We start from the raw sequence: 27,012 nt of genomic DNA, 5'->3' as shown, positions 1-27,012 counted from the left end.
TTAATGTTTGAGTACAAAATAATATGGTTAATCGAATCGTCACGTCAGTATTGGAATGAAATTTAATCGTAGGTTGATGATTCACATCCTTACTAATAAGGACAAGTTGTATAGAAAATGGGTGTATTGCGAAAACACCATTAGAAATATACAGTAGGTGTTCAACAGACGACGTGGCGAAGTTGGTAGAGTGGCTGTGCCAGCAATCGGAGTGTTGCTGGTTACTGGGGTTCAATTCCCACCTTCTACCTTCCTAGTCACGTCCGTTGTGTCCTTGGGCAAGACACTTCACCCTTTGCCTCTGATGGCTGCTGGTTAGCGCCTTGCATGGCAGCTCCCGCCATCAGTGTGTGAATGTATGTGTGAATGGGTAAATGTGGAAATACTGTCAAAGCGCTTTGAGTACCTTGAAGGTAGAAAAGCGCTATACAAGTACAACCCATTTATCATTTATTTATATTTATAACAATTAGTTGACATTATCGACAAGCTGCGTGACCGCGGTATCCGGCGAGTAAAAGGAAGAGAAAAATGGCCATGGCCACTGCAACAACACCGCAAGCAATAACATCAAAAGTATGGAAACATTTCACCATAAACGCGTCAAAAAGTAAGGACAACTCACTAGATTTTGGCAAAATAATGTCGGATATCTGAACTCTGACTCTCCTTGATAGATAGTTTGCTGGCTAGCTAATTGTGTAAAACAGGGGTCAACAACGCGGTGCCCGCGGGCACCAGGTAGCCCGTATGGACCAGATGAGTAGCCCGCTGGCCTGTTCTAAAAATAGCTCAAATAGCAGCACTTACCAGTGAGCTGCCTCTATTTTTTAAATTGTATTTATTTACTAGCAAGCTGGTCTCGCTTTGCTCGACATTTTTAATTCTAAGAGAGACAAAACTCAAATAGAATTTGAAAATCCAAGAAAATATTTTAAAGACTTGGTCTTCACTAACTGACAAAGAAACAGATAACAGATTTGGTGTTCAGTTCAAAGTGTGACATGATTTATTTAAAAATAAAAATATTTATTTATTTTACATGAGTTATTATTTGTACAAACATGGTGCAAAGTAATTCATGATTTGTTAAAAAATGTTAGTGGCTAGCTAGTTAAAATGGGATATTGTGATTTCACAAGACTGTCTTAGAAGTGATCATTTGAAAATGTTCAATTTGAAAAATGTGCACTTTGAGAAAATATAAAAATAAAGTGTTGCATATTGATATTTATCTGTTTCCATATATATTTATTGTGAGAAATCATTAAAATGATCAGTATTTCCACAAAGATAAATATTATTAATTATTAATAATAACATAGAGTTAAAGGTAAATTGAGCAAATTGGCTATTTCTGGCAATTTATTTAAGTGTGTATCAAACTGGTAGCCCTTCGCATTAATCAGTACCCAAGAAGTAGCTCTTGGTTTCAAAAAGGTTGGTGACCCCTGGTGTAAAACATACATCCACAAGCTTAAGTGCAGGTTTCTACAATCAAGAACATTACTATTGCCTAGTTGAAGATTATTTTAATGGGTTATTTCCATTGAAAATTATATTCATGTTAGAGATGTCCGATAATGGCTTTTTTGCCGATATCCGATATTCCGATATTGTCCAACTCTTAATTACCGATTCCGATATCAACCGATACCGATATATACAGTCGTGGAATTAACACATTATTATGCCTAATTTTGTTGTGATGCCCCGCTGGATGCATTAAACAATGTAACAAGGTTTTCCAAAATAAATCAACTCAAGTTATGGAAAAAAATGCCAACATGGCACTGCCATATTTATTATTGAAGTCACAAAATGCATTATATTATTTAACATGCCTCAAAACAGCAGCTTGGAATTTAGGACATGCTCTCCCTGAGAGAGCATGAGGAGGTTGAGGTGGGCGGGGATTTGGGGGGGGGGGATTTGGGGGGTAGCGGGGGGTGAATATTGTAGCGTCCCGGAAGAGTTAGTGCTGCAAGGGGTTCTGGGTATTTGTTCTGTTGTGTTTATGTTGTGTTACGGTGCAGATATTCTCCCGAAATGTGTTTGTCCTTCTTGTTCGGTGTGGGTTCACAGTGTGGCGCATATTTGTAACAGTGTTAAAGTTGTTTATACGTCCACCCTCAGTGTGACCTGTATGGCTGTTGACCAGGTATGCATTGCATTCACTTGCCGTAGATGTTATGTGTTCGGGCCGGCACGCAAAGGCAGTGCCTTTAAGGTTTATTGGCGCTCTGTACTTCTCCCTACGTCCGTGTACCACTCCGTACAGCGGCGTTTTAAAAAGTCATACATTTTACTTTTTGAAACCGATAATTTCCGATATCACATTTTAAAGCATTTATCGGCCGATAATATCGGCAGTCCGATATTATGGGACATCTCTAATTCATGTTAATACTATTATTATATTTGCAGTCCAACGAAAATCAGTAGTGCTTTCTCCAGCATGTTTTTAAATGGACAAATGTATAATAGTTAATAAAAAAAAATGTTTAGAAGCCTAATGAGCAGTACAGTTCATAAATAAATATTTCTCAACAAAATAGCCTTTTTTTCCGGCGTGGCGAAGTTGGTAGAGTGGCCGTGCCAGCAATCGGAGGGTTGCTGGTTACTGGGGTTCAATCCCCACCTTCTACCATCCTAGTCACGTCCGATGTGTCCTTGGGCAAGACACTTCACCCTTGCTCCTGATGGCTGCTGGTTAGCGCCTTGAATGGCAGCTCCCGCCATCAGTGTGTGAATGTGTGTGTGAATGGGTGAATGTGGAAATACTGTCAAAGCGCTTTGAGTACCTTGAAGGTAGAAAAGCGCTATACAAGTATAACCCATTTATCGTTTATTTATTTATTGTTGGATGAATGGATTTTTTAAAGCCGATTGCTAAATTAGAGCTATTAATTCAAATAAGATACTCCATCACTAGTTGACTATCAACATAGTCGTTAGTCGCAGCCCTAAAATTCACTTTTTAAAGTTGAAATACATGACGTACATTCCTATTAACACCATCCAAAAATACCAGCGTAGTTTTGATAAGTCTTCAACCTGGCATTATATGCAATTCTATTTACATTATTATGTACACATTATTGTGCTTGTGGTCCTCATTGGGCTCAGTCCGGGATTACAGTTTGTGCCGTCTCACGTGTGCTGGTATGGCAATAAAGTTCTTGAAAACCTTGAATAGGAGCTTCAACCCAACGGCGTTCTGCTTTCACGTGTAAGCAAAGCTTCAAACGCTAATAGCTTCTCGCTTTTTATTAGGATACTTGTTGCCTCGTCAAAGGGTTCTTGTCAAGAAGCAACAAGCCTCTGAATGAAGATGATTTGATTTTGTTTTTAATTACCGCCTCAACGTGAGAATGAAATCACAGAGTACGACATATCAAAGTGCTTTGGAATTGCTGCGTGTGCGCGTTTGAAATAAAGTGTGTTGTCTTTTGTGTTGACTGTGCAGCCGCGGAGAGAAGACTGCAACAGCGTGCGCCCCGAAGACTGGAACCCTCGCATCCCTGTGGGCATTTCTCCTGTGAGCAAACACCCCCACCTCTACTCCGAAATCTCTTACACGGTACCACTCAATGGAAAACACACACACACACACACACACACACATTACTGCCAAGTTAACAGAAGTGCTCATTTATAGTCATCTAACTATTAAATATGATATACTGTATGATAATTGTACCACCACTGTGTTTACGGTTTAAGTTTGTCATACTGAGTTACTCTAAAGCAGGGGTGTCCAAACCTTTTTCACTGAGGGCCGCACACTGAAAAATCAAATCATGTGGGGGCCATTTTGATATTTTTAATTTTCAAATGTAATACAATATTGTATATAGATTTTTTTTTAACCTTTAGAGCTCCCCCTGAAGTTTAGTCCGGGGGACCTCGAAGAGTCATAAATGTTTTCATAATTACATATTACACATATATATATATATATATATATATATATATATATATATATATATATATATATATATATATATATATATATATATATATATATATATATATATATATATATGTATATATGTATGTATGTATGTATGTATGTATGTATGTATGTATGTATGTATGTATGTATGTATGTATGTATGTATGTATGTATATATAAATATATATATATATATATATATATATTTATATATACATACATACATACATATATATATATATATATATATTTATATATATATGTATGTATATATATATATATATATATATATATATATATATATGTGTATGTATATATATATATTTTTTATTTATATATATTTATACATACATACATACATACATACATACATACATACATATATATATATATATATATATATATATATATATATATATATATATATATATATATATATATATATATATATATATGTATATATATATATATACATACATATATATACGTATATATATATACTTATATATACATTTATATATATATACATACATTTATGTATGCATATATATACACAGTATGTATATATATATATGTATGTATGTATGTATGTATGTATGTATGTATGTATGTGTATATATATATATATATATATATATATATATATATATATATATATATATATATATATATATATATATATATGTATGTATGTATGTATGTATGTATGTATGTATGTATGTATATATAAATATATATATATGTATATGTATGTATATATAAATATATATATATATATATTTATATATACATACATACATACATACATATATATATATATATATATATATATATATATATATATATATATATATATATATATATATGTATGTATATATATGTATGTATGTATGTATATATAAATATATATATATATATATATTTATACATACATACATACATACATACATACATACATATATATATATATATATATATATATATATATATATATACATACATATATATACGTATATATATACATACATATATATATATATATATATATATATATATATATATATATATATATATATATATATATATATACATACATATATATATACGTATATATATACATACATATATATATACGTATATATATATACTTATATATACATTTATATATATACATACATTTATGTATGTATATATATACACAGTATGTATATATATATATATATATATATATATATATATATATATATTCATATATATATATATGTATATATATATACACACAGTATGTGTATATATATATATATATATATATATATATATATATATATATATATATATATATATATATATATATATATATATATATATATATATATATATATATATATATACACACACACACACACGCATTGAGTACCATGAAGGTAGAAAAGCGCTATACAAGTATAACCCATTTACCATTTATTTATGTATATACAGTACAGGCCAACACATGGTCAGACATAACACCACCTGCTCACTGAATATACAATAATGTGTATACCGATACACACACACACACACACACACACACACCCACCCACCCACACACACACACACACACACATACATATATATATATATATATATATATATATATATATATATATATATATATATATATATATATATATATATATATATATATATATATATATATATATATATATATATATATATATATACTGTATATATATATCTATATACAAATACATATATACATACATATACAGTACAGGCAAAAAGTTTGGACACACCTTCTCATTCAATGCGTTTTCTTTATTTTCATGACTATTTACATTGTAGATTGTCACTGAAGGCATCAAAACTATGAATGAACACATGTGGAGTTATGTACTTAACAAAAAAAGGTGAAATAACTGAAAACATGTTTTATAATCGAGTTTCTTCAAAATAGTCACCTCTTGCTCTGATTACTGCTTTGCACACTGTTGGCATTCTCTCGATGAGCTTCAAGCACTAGTAAAACCATTTCAGGTGACTACCTCTTGAAGCTCTTCGAGAGAATGCCAAAAGTGTGCAAAAAAGTAATCAGAGAAAAGGATGGCTATTTTGAAGAAACTAGAATATAAAATATGTTTTCAGTTATTTCACCTTTTTTTGTTAAGTACATAACTCCACATGTGTTCATTCATAATTTTGATGCCTTCAGTGACAATCTACAATGTAAATAGTCATGGAAATAAAGAAAACGCATTGAATGAGAAGGTGTGTCCAAACGTTTTGCCTGTACTGCATATTTATAAATAAATGGTAAATGGGTTATTCCGCCATTGAATCTGATTTTGTCACATTGTTCGCAAGACGACAGCAAATATGTATCATTCAGAGATTGGCTGGTATTTAAGATTAATTTGAAAGCCCTTTGCGGTGCGATGCTTTAATGAACACATGACGTCTCGCAGGCCAAATTGAAGACGCTGGCCCGCGGGCCGCAGTGTGGACACTCCTGCCCTCAACTATCAATTCGTAAATATTTTTTATTTGATTAGGAACCGGAATTGAGAAGAATCACAATTCAGTTATGAACTGATTTTGTTTGGCACCCCTAATGTTATTAAATATATTTGGAAACACTTTAAGAAACATTTCTAATATTATTACTCTTATAGGCTCTTATTTGATAGGTTACCTAGTGCAGTGTTTTTCAACCACTGTGCCGTGTGAGATACAGTCTGGTGTGCCGTGGGAGATTATCTAATTTCACCTATTTGGGTTAAAAATATTTTTTGCAAAACAGTAATTATAGTCTGCAAATGATGTGTTGTTGTTGAGTGTCGGTGCTGTCTAGAGCTCGGCAGAGTAACCGTGTAATACTCATCCATATCAGTAGGTGGCAGCCAGTAGCTAATTGCTTTGTAGATGTCGGAAACAGCGGGAGGCAGTGTGCAGGTAAAAAGGTATCTAATGCTTAAACCAAAAATAAACAAAAGAGGAGTGCCCCTAAGAAAAGGCATTGAAGCTTAGGGAAGGCTTTGCAGAACGAAACTAAAACTGAACTGGCTATAAAGTAAACAAAACAGAATGCTGGACGACAGCAAAGACTTACTGTGGAGCAAAGACGGCGTCCACAAAGTACATCCGAACATGCCATGACAATCAACAATGTCCCCACAAAGAAGGATAAAAACTACTGAAATATTCTTGATTGCTAAAACAAAGTAGATGCGGGAAATATCGCTCAAAGCAAGACATGAAACTGCTACAGGAAAATACCAAAAAAAGAGAAAAAAATCCCCAAAATAGGTGCGCAAGACAAGAACTAAAACACTACACACAGGAAAACAGCAAAAAACTCCAAATAAGTCACGCCGTGATGTGACAGGTGGTGACAGTACACCTACTTTGAGACAAGAGCTATATTGATGCATGCTTGGTTATGCTTTAAAGTCATATCCAACAATTGTGACAACAACTTTTTACTGTCAACTGAGTTCCGTGTTTTAATGGCTCAAAAAAGGTTGAAAAACACTGACCTAATGAACTGTCCAAAAAGTATGATTTGGAAGTAGAAATGTGACTAATAGTTAAGGAGAAAAATGTAATTCATTAAATCAAAAGGTCAGTTGAAGTTAATTAAACAATTATTACGCCTTTCTGTGGTGTTGCATATTTAATAGCGACTTGATACCTGATTTTGTACAAGTACAATGTCACTGAATTATGATTGCACGAGCTTTAAGAGGACGTATGGGACTTAGAAGTTGCTCTGTGGCTGATGTCGAAGCAGGTGAAGCCGTCCCCCCTGCCCAGCGAGTGGAACGGCAAGACGGAGAGCTGCATCCTCAACATCAACTCCAACATCTACGACGAGATCCAGCAGGAGATGAAGCGAGCCAAGGTCTCCCAGGCGCTTTTTGCCAAGGTGGCCGCCTCCAAGAGCCAGGTACACACACACACACACAAAGCTATCCGTTTGAAAAGCATGGCGGCCTGTAACTGAAGGTTTGAAGGTAACTCTGTGGATATCAGCCCTCACCTCGTTGTTTTTGTGTTTCCAAAAAAAAAAAAAAAAGTGGCAAAGACGTTCACGAGCACCTTCCAGTTTAACTCTCAAACAAAGCCATTTAAAGACGCAGCAATAATGAGCTATTATTAAAGGTTTTCGCAGAGGCAGACTCGGGAAGATTTCCACAATTGCGCTCGATGAAAAAGATGAGGGGGGGAATAGATCACCGGGGGCGGGAATCATCCCAAAATATCTGCAAAGACTTTATTTTTTTCCTGCTGATTAGCACGATTACACACGCAGATAGCTTTGTTTGACCAAATTGCAGTTTGATGCACAAACCACTGTTTTTTTTTTTTGTACATGAGTTCAAAGACTCCACCTACTGTAAGGTTGAAGACAGGAGAGAAGGAGGGAGAGAAGAGAAGAAAAAAACAACATTCGGGGTCCGAGAGGGGGGTGCGAGCGAGGGTGTACGAGGCATTTTTGTGTGGGAACGTCGTCGTGTCTGGCCGCCGATTCCCGCCTGCTTCATTGATGGCAGGCGGCTGTGAATGTGAATTGAGGAGCAGATAAGAAGTGTGCTAATTATGCCTGCGAAAGGGGGCCTGGGAGAGCACTTATCGCTGCCTCCATCTCGTAATGGGCGCTCCCCGGGCAGCTGGTACCACCCCCCCACACCACCACCACCACCACCACCCCCAAACCCTCCCACCAACCCTCAAACCCAGCCGGCATTGCTGCATCCACACCAGCCTCCGCTCTTCCTGCTCCCTGTCAGCGCCGCGCAGCCCAGGGTTCAACTCCGATCAAGCAAACCGTGACGCAGCTTGCTTGCGGCTCGGATCCGATCACATCGTCCGATAGTCCGAGTTTACCCTGAACGCCGCGACGTGTACAGGTACAGGTAGCGGACAGATCAGAACCCGTCTTTGGATCTCATTTTGTGTCTTCCTATGTCAATCTAAACAGTCCATGTGGTGCGGGGGTGTCCAAAGTGTGGCCCGTGGGCCATTTGCGGCCCACAGCTGATTTTTTTTAGGGCCCAGGACACATTTAAAAAAAACTACAACAAATATATAATACAATTAGAAATATATAAAAAGTGAAATAAAACTGTAGCGAGAAATAATTGCAATGTTGTCTCTAATAACACAAAGTTATGAATTATTGACCTATATACAAATGTTTCACTTTGAAATATTTTTGGGGAAAAATATTGCATAGTTTGTGTGTTAGCCATATAAAAAACTAAAGTTTTCTTTGATAGAAAGGACATCAAACAAACTAATAAAAATAAAACTATTAAAAACCGATACATCTTTATTGCTCAAAAAAGAATAAGGAATTGGAATCAATATTGTGATAAATTATTGAGCTATTGAAGGCTTCAATTACTTCACATCAAATATTACACTTTGAAATTTTTTTGGGGGGGAATATTGCATATTTTGTGTGTTAGCCATATAAAAAAACAAAAGTTTTCTTTGATAGAAAGGACATAAAACAAACAAATACAAAAAAAATATAAAAAAACGTATAATCAACCGATAGATCTGAAGTTGATCTAGAGATAGTGTTTAAAGTTAAACAAAAAAAAAATTGTGACTTATTTTTTATTGGATTTGTATTTTTTTTTAAACTGTTATTGCTCAAAAAATAATGACGTATAATCAACCAATAGGTCCAAAGTTGATCTAGAGATAGTGTTTAAAGTTAAACCAAAAAAAAATTATGACTTATTTTTTATTGGATTTGTTGGATTTTTGTTCTTTTTTTTTTATACAGTTATTTCTCAAAAAATAATTGATAGATGGATTTGGAATCAATGTTGTGATTAATTATTGATCTATTGAAGGCTTCAATTACTTCACATCAAATATTCCACTTTGAAATATTTTTGGGGGAAATATTGCATATTTAGTGTGTTTGGCATATAAAAAACAAAAGTTTTCTTTGATAGAAAGGACATAAAACAGATAAATAAATAAAAAATTAAAAAAAAAATAAAAATATATACAGTATAATAAAAATAGAAATATATAAAAAGTGAAATAAAACTGCAAAGAGGTAAAATGTAGTGAGAAATAATTACAATGTTGTCTCTAATAACACAAAGTTATGAATTATTGACCTATATACAAATGTTTCACTTTGAAATATTTTTTGGGGAAAATATTGCATATTTTGTGTGTTAGCCATATAAAAAACTAAAGTTTTCTTTGATAGAAAGGACATCAAACAAACTAATAAAAATAAAACTATTAAAAACCGATAGATCTTTATTGCTCAAAAAAGAATAATGAATTGGAATCAATGTTGTGATTAATTATTGAGCTATTGAAGGCTTCAATTACGTCACATCAAATATTCCACTTTGAAATTTTTTTGGTGGGAAATATTGCATATTTTCTGTGTTAGCCATATAAAAAAACAAAAGTTTTCTTTGATAGAAAGGACATAAAACAAACAAAATAAAATAAAAAGATTAAACAACGTATAACCAACCGATAGAACTGAAGTTGATCTAGAGATAGTGTTTAAAGTTAATTTTAAAAAAAATGTATGACTTATTTTTTATTGGATTTGTTGGATTTGTATTCTTTTTTTATACTGTTATTGCTATAAAAAAATAATGAAGTATAATCAACCGATAGGTCCAAAGTTGATCTAGAGATAGTGTTTAAAGTTAAACAAAAAAAAAAATTGTGACTTATTTTTTATTGGATTTGTTGGATTTTTGTTCTTTTTTTATACAGTTATTTCTCAAAAAATAATTGATAGATGGAATTGGAATCAATGTTGTGATTAATTATTGATTTATTGAAGGCTTCAATTACTTCACATCAAATATTCCACTTTGAAATATTTTTGGGGGAAATATTGCATATTTTGTGTGTTTGGCATATAAAAAACTAAAGTTTTCTTTGATACAAAGGACATAAAACAAATAAATAAATACATTTAAAAAAAATAAAAAATATATAATAAAAATAGAAATATATAAAAAGTTAAATAAAACTGCAAAGAGGTGAAATGTAGCGAGAAATAATTGCAATGTTGTCTCTAATAACACAAAGTTATGAATTATTGACCTATATACAAATGTTTCACTTTGAAATATTTTTGGGGAAAAATATTGCATATTTTGTGTGTTAGCCATATAAAAAACTAAAGTTTTCTTTGATAGAAAGGACATCCAACAAACTAATTAAAAAAAAACTATTAAAAACCGATAGATCTTTATTGCTCAAAAAATAATAATTAATTGGAATCAATATTGTGATTAATTATTGAGCTATTGAAGGCTTCCATTACTTCACATCAAATATTCCACTTTGAAATTTTTTGGGGGGGAAATATTGCATATTTTGTGTGTTAGCCATATAAAAAAACTAAAGTTTTCTTTGATAGAATGGACATAAAACAAACAAAATAAAATAAAAAGATTAAACAACGTATAACCAACCAATAGAACTGAAGTTGATCTAGAGATAGTGTTTAAAGTTAATTTAAAAAAAAATGTATGACTTATTTTTTATTGGATTTGTTGGATTTTTATTCTTTTTTTTAAACTGTTATTGCTCAAATAATAATGACGTATAATCAACCAATAGGTCCAAAGTTGATCTAGAGATAGTGTTTAAAGTTAAACAAAAAAAAACAAAAAGACTTATTTTTTGTTGGATTTGTTGGATTTTTGTTCTTTTTTTATACTTTTATTGCTCAAAAAATAATTGATAGATGGAATTGCAATCAATGTTGTGATTAATTATTGATTTATTGAAGGCTTCAATTACTTCACATCAAATATTCCACTTTGAAATATTTTTGGGGGAAATATTGCATATTTTGTGTGTTTGGCATATAAAAAACTAAAGTTTTCTTTGATACAAAGGACATAAAACAAATAAATAAATACATTTAAAAAAAATATATAATAAAAATAGAAATATATAAAAAGTTAAAACTGCAAAGAGGTGAAATGTAGCGAGAAATAATTGAAATGTTGTCTCTATTAACACAAAGTTATGAATTATTGTCCTGTATACAAATGTTTCACTTTGAAATATTTTTGGGGAAAAATATTGCATATTTTGTGTGTTAGCCATATAAAAAACTAAAGTTTTCTTTGATAGAAAGGAAATCCAACAAACTAATAAAAAAAACTATTAAAAACCGATAGATCTTTAATGCTCAAAAAATAATAATTAATTGGAATCAATATTGTGATTAATTATTGAGCTATTGAAGGCTTCCATTACTTCACATCAAATATTCCACTTTTAAATTTTTTGGGGGGGAAATATTGCATACTTTGTGTGTTAGCCATATAAAAAACAAAAGTTGTATTTGATAGAATGGACATAAAACAAAATAATTTAAAAAATATATTAAAAAACGTATAACCAAGCGGTAGATCTGAAGTTGATCTAGAGATAGTGTTTAAAGTTAAACAAAAAAAACATGTATGACTTATTGTTTATTGGATTGGTTGGATTTGTATTCTTTTTTTTAAACTGTTATTGCTATAAAAAATAATGACGTATAATTAACCGATAGGTCCAAAGTTGATCTAGAGATAGTGTTTAAAGTTAAACAAAAAAAAATGTATGACTTATTTTTTATTGGATTTGTTGGATTTTTGTTCTTTTTTTTATACTGTTATTGCCCAAAAAATAATTGATAGATGGAATTGGAATCAATGTTGTGATTAATTATTGATCTATTGAAGGCTTCAATTACTTCACATCAAATATTCCACTTTGAAATATTTTTTTGGGGAAATATTGCATATTTTGTGTGTTTGGCATATAAGAAACAAAAAGTTTTCTTTGATAGAAAGGACATAAAACAAATAAATAAATTAATTAATTAAAAAAACATTTAAAAAAAAAAAACATTTAAAAAAAACATTTAAAAAAAACGTATAATCAACGGATAGGTCTGAAGCTGACCTAAAAATATAAGTGCTTAAATTTAAACCCCAAAAAAGTATCACTTATTTTTAACACTCAGTGAGTCGGGCCCTTTTGGTACCCCAATAGTTGTATTGGATTGTTAAATGTTATTGCTCAAAAATAATAATGAATTGAAATCAATGTTGTTATGAATTATTGACCTATTCAGGGCTCCAATTACTTCACATAAAATATTCCACTTTGCCATTTGGGGGGGGGGATTGCATATTGTGTGTGTGTTCCATATAAAAAGCAAAAGGGCATAAAACAAACAATTAAAAAAAAAAACGTATAATCGACGGATAGATCTGAAGTGTATCCAGAGGTATAAGTGTCTAAAGGGAAAGAAAAAAAAATATGACAAACTTTTTAACACTTTAGATTTTTATTCTTTTTTTAAACTGTTATTGCTCAAAAAATAATATTACATTTGAATCAATGTTTTTATGAATTATTGATCTATTGGAGGCTCCAATTACTTCACATCAAATATTCCACTCTGACATTTTTTGCATATTTTGTGAGTTTGCCATAAAAAAAACTGGGTTTTCTTTGACAAAAACATATATTATTTTCAACTTTATATTCCTTAAATTGATCTAGAGATGTAAGCGTTGAAAAATAATGAATGACTTATTTAAAAAAAATGTATGACTGAGACCCTTACACGTGCTAGGGGCCAAACTTGAGAGCAGCCAGGAAGGTTAAAAAAAAAATAATAAAAAAAAAAATATATATATATATATATATATATATATATATATATATATATATATATATATATATAGTATTTGTTTTAAAAATGAAAAATATCAAAAGGGCCCCTGCATGCTTTCATTTTTCAGTGTGCGGTTCTCAGTGGACAAAGTTTGGACACCCCTGATGTGATGTATTCAATGTCTTGCATGGTGTGTGTACTGTAGCCTGCTAGTACACTAGTAGTAGAGTATGGTGGTGTATTGTGTCTAAAGACGCTGAGTGTTCCTCTTCTAATTCCGTCTTTATTGAAGGTAGACGTTAGTTCTGCTTTAGTTTCATGCTGTGGGCAGACAATTGTTCTTTTATTCACTTTCACTACTAGGAACTCAAAGTGTGGGTGGAAATGTGAGGCTTGCTCCTCGAGCTTGATGATTTGTCCAGTGTCTGTTTGGGGGTTTAACGGCAGCTACATTTCTGGTATTTTTTTGTCTTCATACACAGCTTGACATATTTTAATAATAGTGTCGAGGATGAAGCTGATTTTCTTGAAAATGTACATGCCAGTGCCAATCATTGTTTTTTTTAATGCAGATCACGAAAGCTGATCCCTTTTGACTCATACTGTATTTATTTTTGGCTAACACTGGCGTTTAGCAGCAAACTGTCTATGTCCATACACCAGGGGTGTCCAAACTAAGGCCCAGTGCGGCCTTGGAGACGTCCCAAGCTTAACAAAAAGTTTGGCACGCGTAGTGTTTTAGCCCTAACTTTGAGTTTTGTTCGGAAGGGACTTGAGCACAGCATCAATTTATATGACCCAATCCAAACAACGTTTCCCACTATAACCAACAAATAAAGTCAATGCACAGTCGCATTTAACACTCCTGCTCATTGAACATTGTGGACATTTTAAAAGACGTTCAATATATAATTTAAAATTACACATACCGTATATAAATCCATTACAGTGCATGATGGGTGATATGCAAAAACACTCTCCACACTTATCCATGTTTGGCGGATTTTAGATGCTTGATATTTCTGATTTATTACAAAACTTTGAGGAGCTCGTCAGGGAAGTAAACAAGGCAGGAGTCGAACTTCCACATACTCTTACTATTCAACGATTTATCGTTTGTACTTCAAATTCCAATGTTGTCGGCGTCTGATGTGGGGGCGGAGGTTGTTAAAGTTGAACTAGTTGAAGTTATGTCTTGTTGCTTTAATCAATGCAAACTGAATTGTTATTTCGGAACAAAAGATTGTTGTTTCGACAAAAACTCTACCACAAGTTGTACTGTACTTTTACATGTTTGGCAAACTTCCTTCTTCATTTTGGTAGAAAATTAATATGCAGATTTACAGCGTTGCGGTCGCAGATTACGTGTAAAAAACAACTGTGTAAACGTGTTTACAGGTCACTCTGTGACAGCAAATAGTTGTTATAAAGGGACGGCGTGGCGAAGTTGGTAGAGTGGCCGTGCCAGCAATCGGAAGGTTGCTGGTTACTGGGGTTCAATCCCCACCTTCTACCATCCTAGTCACGTCCGTTGTGTCCTTGGGCAAGACACTTCACCCTTGCTCCTGATGGCTGCTGGTTAGCGCCTTGCATGGCAGCTCCCGCCATCAGTGTGTGAATGTGTGTGTGAATGGATGAATGTGGAAATACTGTCAAAGCGCTTTGAGTACCTTGAAGGTAGAAAAGCGCTATACAAGTATAACCCATTTATCATTTATCATTTATAAATAATAATTTATAGACACATTTACTTAGATGCTTATTAATGACATTACATATATACTGTAAAAATATATATTGTATATTAGGGGTGTAACGGTACACAAAAATTTCGGTTCGGTACGTACCTCGGTTTAGAGGTCACGGTTCGGTTCATTTTCGGTACAGTAAGAAAACAACAAAATATAAATTTTTTGGTTATTTATTTGCCAAATTTGTAAACAATTGCTTTATCCTTTTAACATTGGGAACACTATAATAATTCTGCCCACGTTAATCAACATTAAACTGCCTCAAGTTGTTGCTCAGATTAAATAAAATGACAAAACTTTTCTTCGACATATAAAAAGTGCAACATCAAACAGTTTCAAGTCAACTCAGCATGCTTAATTTATTACAGCATTTGGGAAGCCTGTAGTTGATTTATTATGTTAATGTTATATTTGTATCAACATGTGATAGCAGGGACCCTGCCATTCAAAACTAGGCTGCTGCATTACTAATGATTAATGTAACTATAGCTGAAAAAATGGTAAAATAGCAATAGGAGAGACTATTAATCCCTGAACACCATGGAGTTCATGTAGGCTTAATGATGCAGTTACTTTATTATATCAACTATCAGAGACAGAAACTCTTCATTTAGCATAATGTCATTTTTTGCTGCTTCAACACAGCTCAATCAACACAGAAAAAGGTAAAGTGAAATAACAGACAGACAGGGCTTTGCTGTCCGTAACACACACACGCGCACACACACACACACACACACCGCAAAATGAGCTAACGTTACGCTAAAAGCGAAATAGGCTTCACCTCAAGTCAGGACTGCGAGCGAGCTGAGCTGCCTTTTATATTTCTAGAAGGTCAACGGGTTCTTAGTGATGTTACTATTAGTTGACTGGGAGGTGTTTATTATAATTTGGGAAGGGTCCGCTGCCTGATGCTTACCTGCTAAACGCTAAGCACTGACTACATGCACTCTGAATACGCACTGCTGATTGGCTGTTACCGCTCTGAATATGCACTGCTGATTGGCTGTTACTGCTCTGAATATGCACTGCTGATTGGCTGTTACCACTCTGTATGTAACCAATCAGATGATTGTGTGGGTGGGACAATGCTGGGTGCTGTGTAGACTAGAGTACTGACAGAAACAGAGGCAGAAGGAAGCGTAGGCGGCTACTTAATATGTTTGTGTGGAAACTCGTTCAGTACACCTCCGAACCGAACCGAAACCCCCGTACCAAAACGGTTCAATACAAATACACGTACCGTTACACCCCTATTGTATATACATTGTATATGTGTGTGTGTGTATGTATGTATGTACACATATATATATATATATATATATATATATATATATATATATATATATATATATATATATATATATATATATATATATATATATATATATATATATATATATATATATATATACATATATATACATAATGTCATAGCTGTCTTGAGTTTCCAATAATTTCTACAACTCTTATTTTTTTGTGATAGAGTGATTGGAGCACATACTTGTTTGTGACAAAAAACATTTATGAAGTTTGGTTCTTTTATGAATTTATTACGGGTCTATTGAACATGGGACCAAATCTGCTGGGTCAAAAGTATACATACAGCAATGTTACTATTTGGTTACATGTCCCTTGGCAGGTTTCACTGCAATAAAGGTGCTTTTGGTAGCCATCCACAAGCTTCTGGCAAGCTTCTGGTTGAATTTTTGACCACTCCTCTTGACAAAATTGGTGCAGTTCAGCTAAATGTGTTGATTTTCTGACATGGACTTGTTTCTTACACATTGTCCACACGTTTAAGTCAGGACTTTGGGAAGGCCATTCTAAAACCTTCATTACAGCCTGATTTAGCCATTCCTTTACCACTATTGACGTGTGTTACGGGGTCATTGTCCTGTTGGAACACCCAACTGCGCCCAAGACCCAACCTCCGGGCTGATGATTTTAGGTTGTCCTGAAGAATTTGGAGGTAATCCTCCTTTTTCATTGTCCCATTTACTCTCTGTAAAGCACCAGTTCCATTGGCAGCAAAGCAGGCCCAGAGCATAATACTACCACCACTATGCTAGGCCTCACCTTTTCTGCTCCAAACATATCGGTGGGTGTTGTGGCCAAACAGCTAAATTTTGGTTTCATCTGACATCACATGGACAAAGATAAGACCTTCTGGTTGAAAGTTCTGTGGTATATATGTATAGGCTTTATATGTATTGTTACTTTACATGCAGTCTCGACTTTCGATTTGTATTGCGTATTATTAACATTGTTTTGCTAAAATTGTTGTTTCTAATGTAAGAAAATACTGAACTAGTTTAAGTAATTTGTGAATCGCACTCACCATGAAAACATAATAAAATGTCCAGTTATTAGATGTGATTGGTATCGGCCGATATCACTCAAGGATATTTGGAATTGTAATCAGCAGCATAAAACCTTTCACATTCATGTCGTATTCTGAGGAAGTAGTAGCAATAGTAGTACTACAGGTTGACTCACTTAGTGTACATTTCCATTGTCACCAGTTCAGTGAAACCACTGATCGTACCATGGAGTTATATTTGTGCCTTCATTTTGAGCTCGGAAAGGCAGAGTTTGAGCACAGAAACATCATTTTAAATTTTTTTTTTTTTTAAATAAATTAAATTTAAGTGAGAAATAAAATTGTATGTATTTTGTGCATGGTTGGTATTATCTATATATAATAGGGGTGTAAAAGTACGTTTATTTGTATTGAACCGTTTCGGTACGGGGGTTCCGGTTCGGTTCGGAGGTGTACCGAACGAGTTTCCACACGGTCATATTAAGTAGTGTAACGCACGTTGTGTAAACAATGCACATTGAGGCACAACACACGTCATGCTAGCAGCTAACGAGCTACGATAGACTGACCATACGTCCTCTTTTCACCGGACATGTCCTCTTTTGCGGAGCTGTCAGGGCGGAGTTTCTTAAATGCCTCAAATGTCCGGCATTTTGAGTTAGGGTATTTTCAATGTACGTTCAGGGTTAAGAAGGGGTTGAAAACAAAACAAATTGTTCGCGCAGCAGCATTCGTGAGGGAGGGGCAGAGACAGAGAGAGCGAGAGAGTTATGATAAACGCGCATGCGTCGCCAGGCTCTGCTTTTTATCCATAGATTTTTCAGGTTGAATGTTTTATTATCTATAGCAGGGGTGTCAAAAGTGTGCTCCGGCCAACAGCTAATGTTTTAAAGGCCCACGGCACATTCTAAAAATACTATTAAAATAAACATAACAAAAGTGAAATAAGAAAGCTCAAAGGTTAAATGTAATTTAGAAAAAGTTGCAATGTTGACTAATAAAACAAAGCTGTCTTTTTTTCTTTCAAACTGTCATTGCTCAAAACATAATATTGAATCAAAATCAATGTTATTATGAATTATTGACCTATCCAAGGTTCTGATTACTTCACATCAAATATAAGGCTGCAGCTAACGATTATTTTTCTATCGATTAATCTATAGATTATTTTTTCGATTAATCGGTTAATCTATAGATTTTTTTTTCTTCGATTAATCTATAGATTATTTTTCCTTTTACAGATTATTTTTTTATTCAAAATGAAGATGAAAAAATAAATGTAGGCCACTTTTTTCAAAAGGCATGGATTTTATTTACAGAAAAAAAGAAGTATGGCCACTCATTCAACATTGACAACAACATGACTAAATATTCTGTAACAATGTAAACATTTAAAACATTTAACATTTAACAAAATTAAAAGTAGCTTATTTGCTTTTTAATGTGCAAATATAAAAGTCAACATCCAGTGCAAATCTTAATATTCTGCAATAGTATAAGCATTTCAAAAGTAAAAGTATTGCTTATTTTGCTTTAAAATGTGCAAAAATAAAGATAAACATCCAATACAAAAAAGTGCAAAACGAAATATTCTGTAACAACAGTGTAAACATTTCAACAAAAGTGAAAGTATTGCTTATTTGCTAAAATGTGCAAAAATAAAGATAAACATCCAATACAAAGAATTGTCAATCTAAATATTCTGGAGCACTGTAAACATTAAGTATTGCTTTTAAAATGTGCAAAATAAACATCCAGTCCAACACAGTACAAAATAACCAATTCTACTCATTCCAGTGAGTGTCTAACAGTTGTAATGAAGAAAGGTTAGCATGTCTACGTGCTCTGGTTCTTTTCATGTTTACAATATTCCCAGCAGCTGAAAATAGGCGCTCAGAAGGGGTCGATGTGGCTGGAAATGAGAGGTAATTAGCCTTCACCTCAAGCCAGGACTGCGAGTGAGCTGAGCTGCAGTTTAAGTTTCTAGAAGGTCAACGGGCTCATAGTGATGTTACTAGTAGTTGACTGGGAGGTGTTTATTATCATTTGGGGAGAGTCCGCTGCCTGATGCTCACCTGCTAAACACCTATCTGCTCAACGCTGAAGCGCTGACTACATGCGCTCTGAATACGCACTGCTGATTGGCTGGTAACGCTCTGAATACGCACTGCTGATTGGCTGATAATGCGTTGTGTGTACCAATCAGATGGTTGTGTGGGTGGGACAATGCTGCGTGCTGAGACAGAGGCAGAAAGAGCAAAGCAGCTTGTTAAGACTTTAGCTTTAGCTTAGAAACTCATTCGGTACACCCCTGTACCAAACCGAAAGCCCCGTACCGAAACGGTTCAATACAAAACACGTACCGTTACACCCCTAGCAGATACAAATGACACATTCATGTTTTTGTGTAATGATGACAACGTATGCTCGCGCGGACGATTGAATAGTTGGTTTTCTTTTCAAATGTTCGTTCATAGCCGTTGTGCTGCTATGATAGGCCATTTCCGCTCGACACAGTGTGCATACAACAACATTATTAGGCCGTTTATTGAAATACTCCCACACTTTTGACGACTTTTGGCGTGATTTTTCCCCCTCGCTCGCACCGCTCGCATCGTCTGCTTTGATCGTCTGCTTTGATCGTCTGCTTTGCGCTTTGCCATGATGGTAGTGTGACGTAAATATGCGACGCGTCGACGCACAAAAACGGCGTCGACGTATTTACGTAACCGATGACGTCGATGACGTCGACGTAGTTAGCCTTAATCAAATATTCCACTAAGAAAAATATTTTTGGTGGAAGATTTTGCAAATTTGGTAAATAAATAACCCAAAAATGTATATTTTGTTGTTTTCTTACTGTACCGAAAATGAACCGAATTGTGACCTCTAAACCGAGGTACGTCCGAAATTTTTGTGTATTATTTATCATTTATTACCGTTACACCCCTGCTATATAACGCTCTGTGCTCCTTCATGTCCTCTCTTCCTCTCTCTCAACTTGCACTCCAACCATTCATCTTTCATCCTCTTGTTTTTAAAAGTGACATACCGTGTCACGTTTTGGCACCGTTAAAGGCCTACTGAAAGCCACTACTACCGACCACGCAGTCTGATAGTTTATATATCAATGATGAAATCTTAACATTGCAACACATGCCAATACGGCCGGGTTAACTTATAAAGTGCAATTTTAAATTTCCCGCCACACTTCCGGTTGAAAACGTCTAGATATGATGACGTATGCGCGTGACGTCAACGGTTGATACGGAAGTATTCGGACCCATTGAATCCAATACAAAAAAGCTCTGTTTTCATCCCAAAATTCCACAGTATTCTGGACATCTGTGTTGGTGAATCTTTTGCAATTTGTTTAATGAACAATGGAGACTTCAAAGAAGAAAGCTGTAGGTGCGATCGGTGTATTAGCAGCGGACTACAGCAACACAACCAGGAGGACTTTGAGGATAGCAGACGCGCTAGCCGAACGACCTCACCTTGACTTCCTCCGTCTCCGGGCCGCCAACCGCATCGGTGATCGGGTGAAGTCTTTCGTCGTATCGTCGATCGCTGGAACGCAGGTGAGCACGGGTCGTGATGAGCAGATGAGAGCTGGCGTAGGTGCAGAGCTAATGTTTTTAGCATAGCTCTGTCGAGGTTCCGTAGCTAAGTTAGCTTCAATGGCGTCGTTAGCAACAGCATCGCTAAGCTTCGCCAAGCTGGAAAGCATTAACCGTGTATTTACATGTCCAGAGTTTGGTAGTATTGTTGATCTTCTGTCTATCCTTCCAGTCAGGGACTTGTTTGTTTTGTTTCTATATGCAGTAAAGCCCGATGCTATCACGTTAGCTCAGTAGCTAAAGAGCTTCACCGATGTATTGTCGTGGAGATAAAAGTCACTGTGAATGTCCATTTCGCGTTCTCGACTCTCATTTTCAAGAGGATATAGTATCCGAGGTGGTTTAAAATACCAATCCGTGATCCACAATAGAAAAAGGAGAGAGTGTGGAATCCAATGAACCCTTGTACCTAAGTTACGGTCAGAGCGAAAAAAGATATGTTCTGCACTGCACGCTAGTCCTTCACTTTTACGTTCCTCATCCACAAATCTTTCATCCTCGCTCAAATTAATGGGGCTTTCTCGGTCCGAATCTCTCTCGCTGCTGGGGTAAACAATAGGAAAGTGTGAGCAGTCCTTCCTCCGGTGACGTCACGCTACTTCCGGTATGGGCAAGGCTTTTTTTAATCAGAGACCAAAAGTTGCGAACTTTATCATCGTTGTTCTCTACTAAATCCTTTCAGCAAAAATATGGCAATATCGCGAAATGATCAAGTATGACACATAGAATGGATCTGCTATCCCCGTTTAAATAAAAAAAAATCATTTCAGTAGGCCTTTTAGGTTACGTGCTGAAAGGGGTGGAGCTAGACTAATTTGTCCCTTCCGAGACGTCCTCCGTCGTCGTCCTTTGTCCACTACAGTACGTCCCGTCCACTGCGCCGCCACGCTACGACGTCACGCTATGGCCGCCGCAACCCCGCTGCCGAAGCGTTTGCTGTGTTTTGGAACGTGCGCGTGGGAATGACTGGACACTCGCGAGGACGTGAGAAAGTTAGTCTCCATGTGACTTGAAGACTGGTCGTCAGTGTAGTTGGTGATCGGGATGTGAGGCAGTTCAAGTGCGGTTGAAATGCCACATTGAATACATGAGGTGTGGGTGTGGGGGGGGGGGGGTGCGCAGTTAAAGGCTGGCAGAGGCCTGCTATGGTTACGAGCCCTGAGAGGAACAGCATGGCAGAATTCCAGTACCCCCCCCCCACGCCCACCCCCACTGAAACACACACTAGCAGAACACAATCAGAGGGGCCTGCAACATATATTTGATACACACTCACACACACACACTTGCATGCATCAGTAAACTCCTGTTTACTGCGTTCCTTCTCCAGGGAGCTCTACACATCCACACTCCAAACGCTAGAACCAGAACCACGTAGATCCATGTCACACGGAACCACTAGGACTGAGCCACACATGACAGGACCAGGGCCAACCCCCCAACGACCATTATATACCCAGGACCCCTTCTGGGCATCCTGCCAGTCCAAGCCCATCCTCCATCCTCCTCCAGACGTCAGTGGAACATGGGTGGAACAGGAATATCTAATCATGTGACTAATGTAATTATTACTATTTCCCGGACACATACACAAAGAGGAGTGTATCTACCCTTTTGGTACCGCTCTACACAATAGGTAACCCAACACCAACTAGTGCTACAGAACTATTTATGTTGGTACCCCTCACAACCTGACAAAACATTTGCCATATTCAGTACCGCCATCTATAAGCTACATGTTCAACTCCTTTGGTCCACAACCAGTCTTCACTTGTCCATCAAATGTGATTCACTCCCTCACCCAGACAATAATACGCACCCCTATAGACCTCTATAATTTAGGACACAATAACAGCCCTATAAAGTGGACTGTGCTGCTTGGTGGGCTTTTTTTTTGAGGTCCCTGATAAGAATCCCAACATGACTAAGGATGGAGGGGGTGGGATATCATTTACATGCGAACCACTATTAGCACCAAAACCCAGTGTTTCCCACACATTCATTTATTTGTGGCGGCCCGCCACGAAAGAATTACGTCCGCCACAAATATATATATATATATATATATATATATATATATATATATATTTTTTTTTTGTCCTGTCCAGCTTCTCAGGCAAATCATATAGTTGATGTAGATGCCCATATAGGCTGTTCAGATTTACTTTAAAAAAGAGAAGTGTAGGATACTTCTCTTGTTGCCTTATTTGTATTTGACCACTACTGTTTTCTGTTTATTTGTTACTGACTGTGGCAGGACACCTCTGCCTCTGTTTCACTTTATGTTGCTGGTAAATAATATGGTTGTAGTAGTAGGCTAAAGTTAAATTATTTAGTATGCACTAATTAACGGGGCAGAGCTTTAAGAGACATTTTAGCTTTTATATTTTATAAGATATATTTTTTGTAAGAACCACAATTAATAAATATATTTCTTCAAATCTGTATATAAATATGTACATAAAGTGTTGTAATTATATTGTAAAATGGATGAATGGATGGACGTTTAAAACAAAACTGTTATTATTAATTAGTAAGTATACATTTTTTGAGCCTTTTTAGAGAAAATCATATCATTGTAGTAAATTATGCAAGTTATTCGATGATGTCATGGTGACTACGCCCATAGCCACGCCCATAGCCACGCCCCCACTGCCACAGGTATCTTGGCAGTTTATGGGAAACACTGAAACCAGTACTTTAAAAATGGTGCCGGTTCTTGAAGGGGAACTGCACTTTTTGTTTGGAATTTTGAGTTATCATTCACAATCCCTATGTAAGACAAGAACACATGTTTTCTATTGTGTATGTGTTCCAAGTCGTAAAATAGGGCAAGTAAAAGGTGGCTAACAATGCACCTAATGGTAGTACTCTATTAGGCCCAGAACGCCCTCTAAAAAAACATCCAAAAACAGCCAGATATACTCCATTTGCAATCTCGTCACCTGAATATTAGCGATATTGTTTTTATAATTGCTAACGCAGACAAACTACGTTCTAGCGGAGCCATGATCACAGAGCGCTAACTAGCTCATGCTGCCACGTTGACATACTGAGCCCGTGAGCTGCTCTGAGTTGGTGAAAGTTAATTCTAGATTATAAATCATGCCTCTCACCTGGATAGTAGAAGGTTGTGGTCATAAACTGAGAAGTTGATCAACTCTGAATTTCAACTTATACACGGAGATGGCGAGAAAGACACAAAAAGATGCTCGTTTGAGGCATATTATTTTTTAACCCGTATATATATAAACATCCCATTAGTCGGAATCCTAGTGGGAGCAGACATTATACAGTAAGTGTATGTTTTAGTATGTTCGCAGTTTGTATATCTTGTTTAGCACTTAGCAATACTGCTACATGATGCTTAGTGTTGGCGTACGCGTATCTGTCATGATCCGTGGTCCGGATCATGTCTTTGTATTTTCTATTAGTTTTGGACTCCTTTTTGTGACACCTCTTGAGTTTGGTTTGGTTGCCATGGCTGCTTATTGTTTTCACCTGCCTCTGGTGTTCGGGACGCTCACCTGTCTCAGGCATTATTTAAGCCTGCCTTTGCCAGTCAGTCGGCCTGGCGTCATTGTTCGCTTCATGCCTTGTCTCCGTAAGTCTTGTTTATTTCATGCCACAGTTTCGTGAGGTTCCATGTCCACAGTTCTATGTTTCCTGCGCTAAGTTTTTGCCTTAGCTTCCGCGTGCGATAGGCACGCTTGCCTTTGTTTTGTGAGTTGGATGATTTATCAAGATTAAATCATGTTCCTACCTGCAAGTCCTGTTCTGAGTCGTCCGTTTGCATCCCGGGAGAACGAACCGCGCAGTAAACTGCAACCCCGCCGTGACAGTATCACGGTTTGAGGATCACCCAAATAGCATCAATAGCAACCGATACATTCTTGTTTTTCCGCTCTGGTCACTACCGGTGCCATCAAACGGCGCCTGAACGTGACCCAGCTTTATCTTCTCATCTCGCTTGTGACGCCGCTCGCGATCGCGCGCTTTGTTGTTACCGACATAAACAGGGGAGACTTGCTAAGCTTGGCAGGCTAACGCCAAGGCGAGTGGCGGGCCGTCTGGGGCTTGCTCCTTTGACACAACTTTGATTACCAAACATTTCCCCGACACTTCTTGCGAGGAATTCCACAACAGATGGAATCAGAGTCCCTGCTGTTATAAAACAAGCACCCTGGGAACCCCCGCACGCCGCCGGGCTCGGAGCCCTCCGACTCGCCAGTGACCGGTCGAGAATGCCCACCCTCAAACCCTCGCCTCCCCCTCCCCGCGCTCGTTCTCCCTGGAAGAGGCTACGCTAATTAGCCAGGCTCTAATGAGACAGAATGGCACTGATCTGGTCCGCCGCTGTGCCACCAGGGGAGGGGGGGGGGGCTGTAGTGTAGTAGTGCGGGGGAGGGGAGGAGGGAGGGGATGCCATCTGTCCCCCTGCACTTACTTGCCTGGCACGGCAGTCCCAGGAGTGGAAGGGTGCGGGGCTGGGGGGGGTACGTCCATTGGTCTGTGGAGGTGGCGGGGAGTGCATCAATATAACTGGAACAGCTTCTGTCTTGTTTTGCAAAACACTAATTGGCTGGAACGAGGTGTGTGCCATCTTGTCTCTGCCGCAACCTTTGAAGTCTGACCTCTGACCTCTCCAGCGTGTCGTACCTACTCAGTGGCCTAGTGGTTAGGGTGTCCGCCCTGAGATCGGTAGGTTGTGAGTTCAAACCCCCGGCCGAGTCATACCAAAGACTATAAAAATCAATCATCAATCAATCAATCAATGTTTATTTATATAGCCCTAAATCACAAGTGTCTCAAAGGGCTGTACAAGCCACAACGACATCCTCGGTACAGAGCCCACATACGGGCAAGGAAAAACTCACCCCAGTGGGACGTCGGTGAATGACTATGAGAAACCTTGGAGAGGACCGCATATGTGGGTAACCCCCCCCCTCTAGGGGAGACCGAAAGCAACGGATGTCGAGTGGGTCTGACATAACATTGTGAAAGTCCAGTCCACAGTGGATCCAACACATCAGCGGGAGTCCAGTCCACAGCGGGGCCAACAGGAAACCATCCCGAGCGGAGACGGCAAAATGGGACCCATTACCTCCCTGCTTGGCACTCAAGGGTTGGAATTGGGGGTTAAATCACCAAAAATGATTCCCGGGCGCGGCCACCGCTGCTGCCCACTGCTCCCCTCACCTCCCAGGGGGTGATCAAGGGTGATGGGTCAAATGCAGAGAATAATTTTGCAACACCTAGTGTGTGTGTGACAATCATTGGTACTTTAACTTTACTTTTGTATTGACAGTTCAGTGGAATATTTTACAATATCAGGAAGATAAGCGTGTGTAACCGGGAAGGGCTTAAAAAAAGGCAGCGACTGTTTATTAATTAATTCATTCATTTATCGTCTGTCTGCTTATTAGGTTGCCATGGAAACCAAATGGTCTTTTAATTGACGTGTAGCGGCAGCTGTCTGAATCTCTCATTTGTTCAATGAATTATCCCGCAAAGAGGCTGTTTTTAAATGCTTTAATGGACAGTGGAATTCCCAGCAGCTTGTTTTTTTTTCTCTCTCTCTTTTTCTTCCCCGTTTGGTTTCCTCCTCCTCACTGAGCATGCTCAGATCACTTTGTGGCATCTCACTTCCACACGGCACCTCTCGCCCCATC

General features: G+C 36.6%; 1 protein-coding gene across 6 annotated transcripts in view; it reads left to right on the top strand.

Annotated features, from left to right (window-relative positions):
* Positions 1-27,012, top strand: part of satb1b (SATB homeobox 1b) — a 235,211-nt gene that overhangs the window by 166,445 nt on the left and 41,754 nt on the right. For 3 of the 6 annotated variants that reach the window (XM_062062651.1, XM_062062655.1, XM_062062650.1), the window contains exons 10-11: positions 3,470-3,583; positions 7,746-7,904. In XM_062062651.1, coding sequence (XP_061918635.1) covers positions 3,470-3,583; positions 7,746-7,904 — 273 coding nt within the window. The remainder of the gene's footprint in view (positions 1-3,469; positions 3,584-7,745; positions 7,905-27,012) is intronic. The other 3 variants (XM_062062656.1, XM_062062654.1, XM_062062653.1) reach the window with 2 other exon arrangements.

The sequence above is a fragment of the Entelurus aequoreus genome, linkage group LG11, assembly GCF_033978785.1.
Source record: "Entelurus aequoreus isolate RoL-2023_Sb linkage group LG11, RoL_Eaeq_v1.1, whole genome shotgun sequence".
Classification (NCBI taxonomy): domain Eukaryota; kingdom Metazoa; phylum Chordata; class Actinopteri; order Syngnathiformes; family Syngnathidae; genus Entelurus; species Entelurus aequoreus.
The sequence above is the reverse complement of the archived record's forward strand: the minus strand, read 5'-3'. Positions and strand labels throughout refer to the sequence as shown.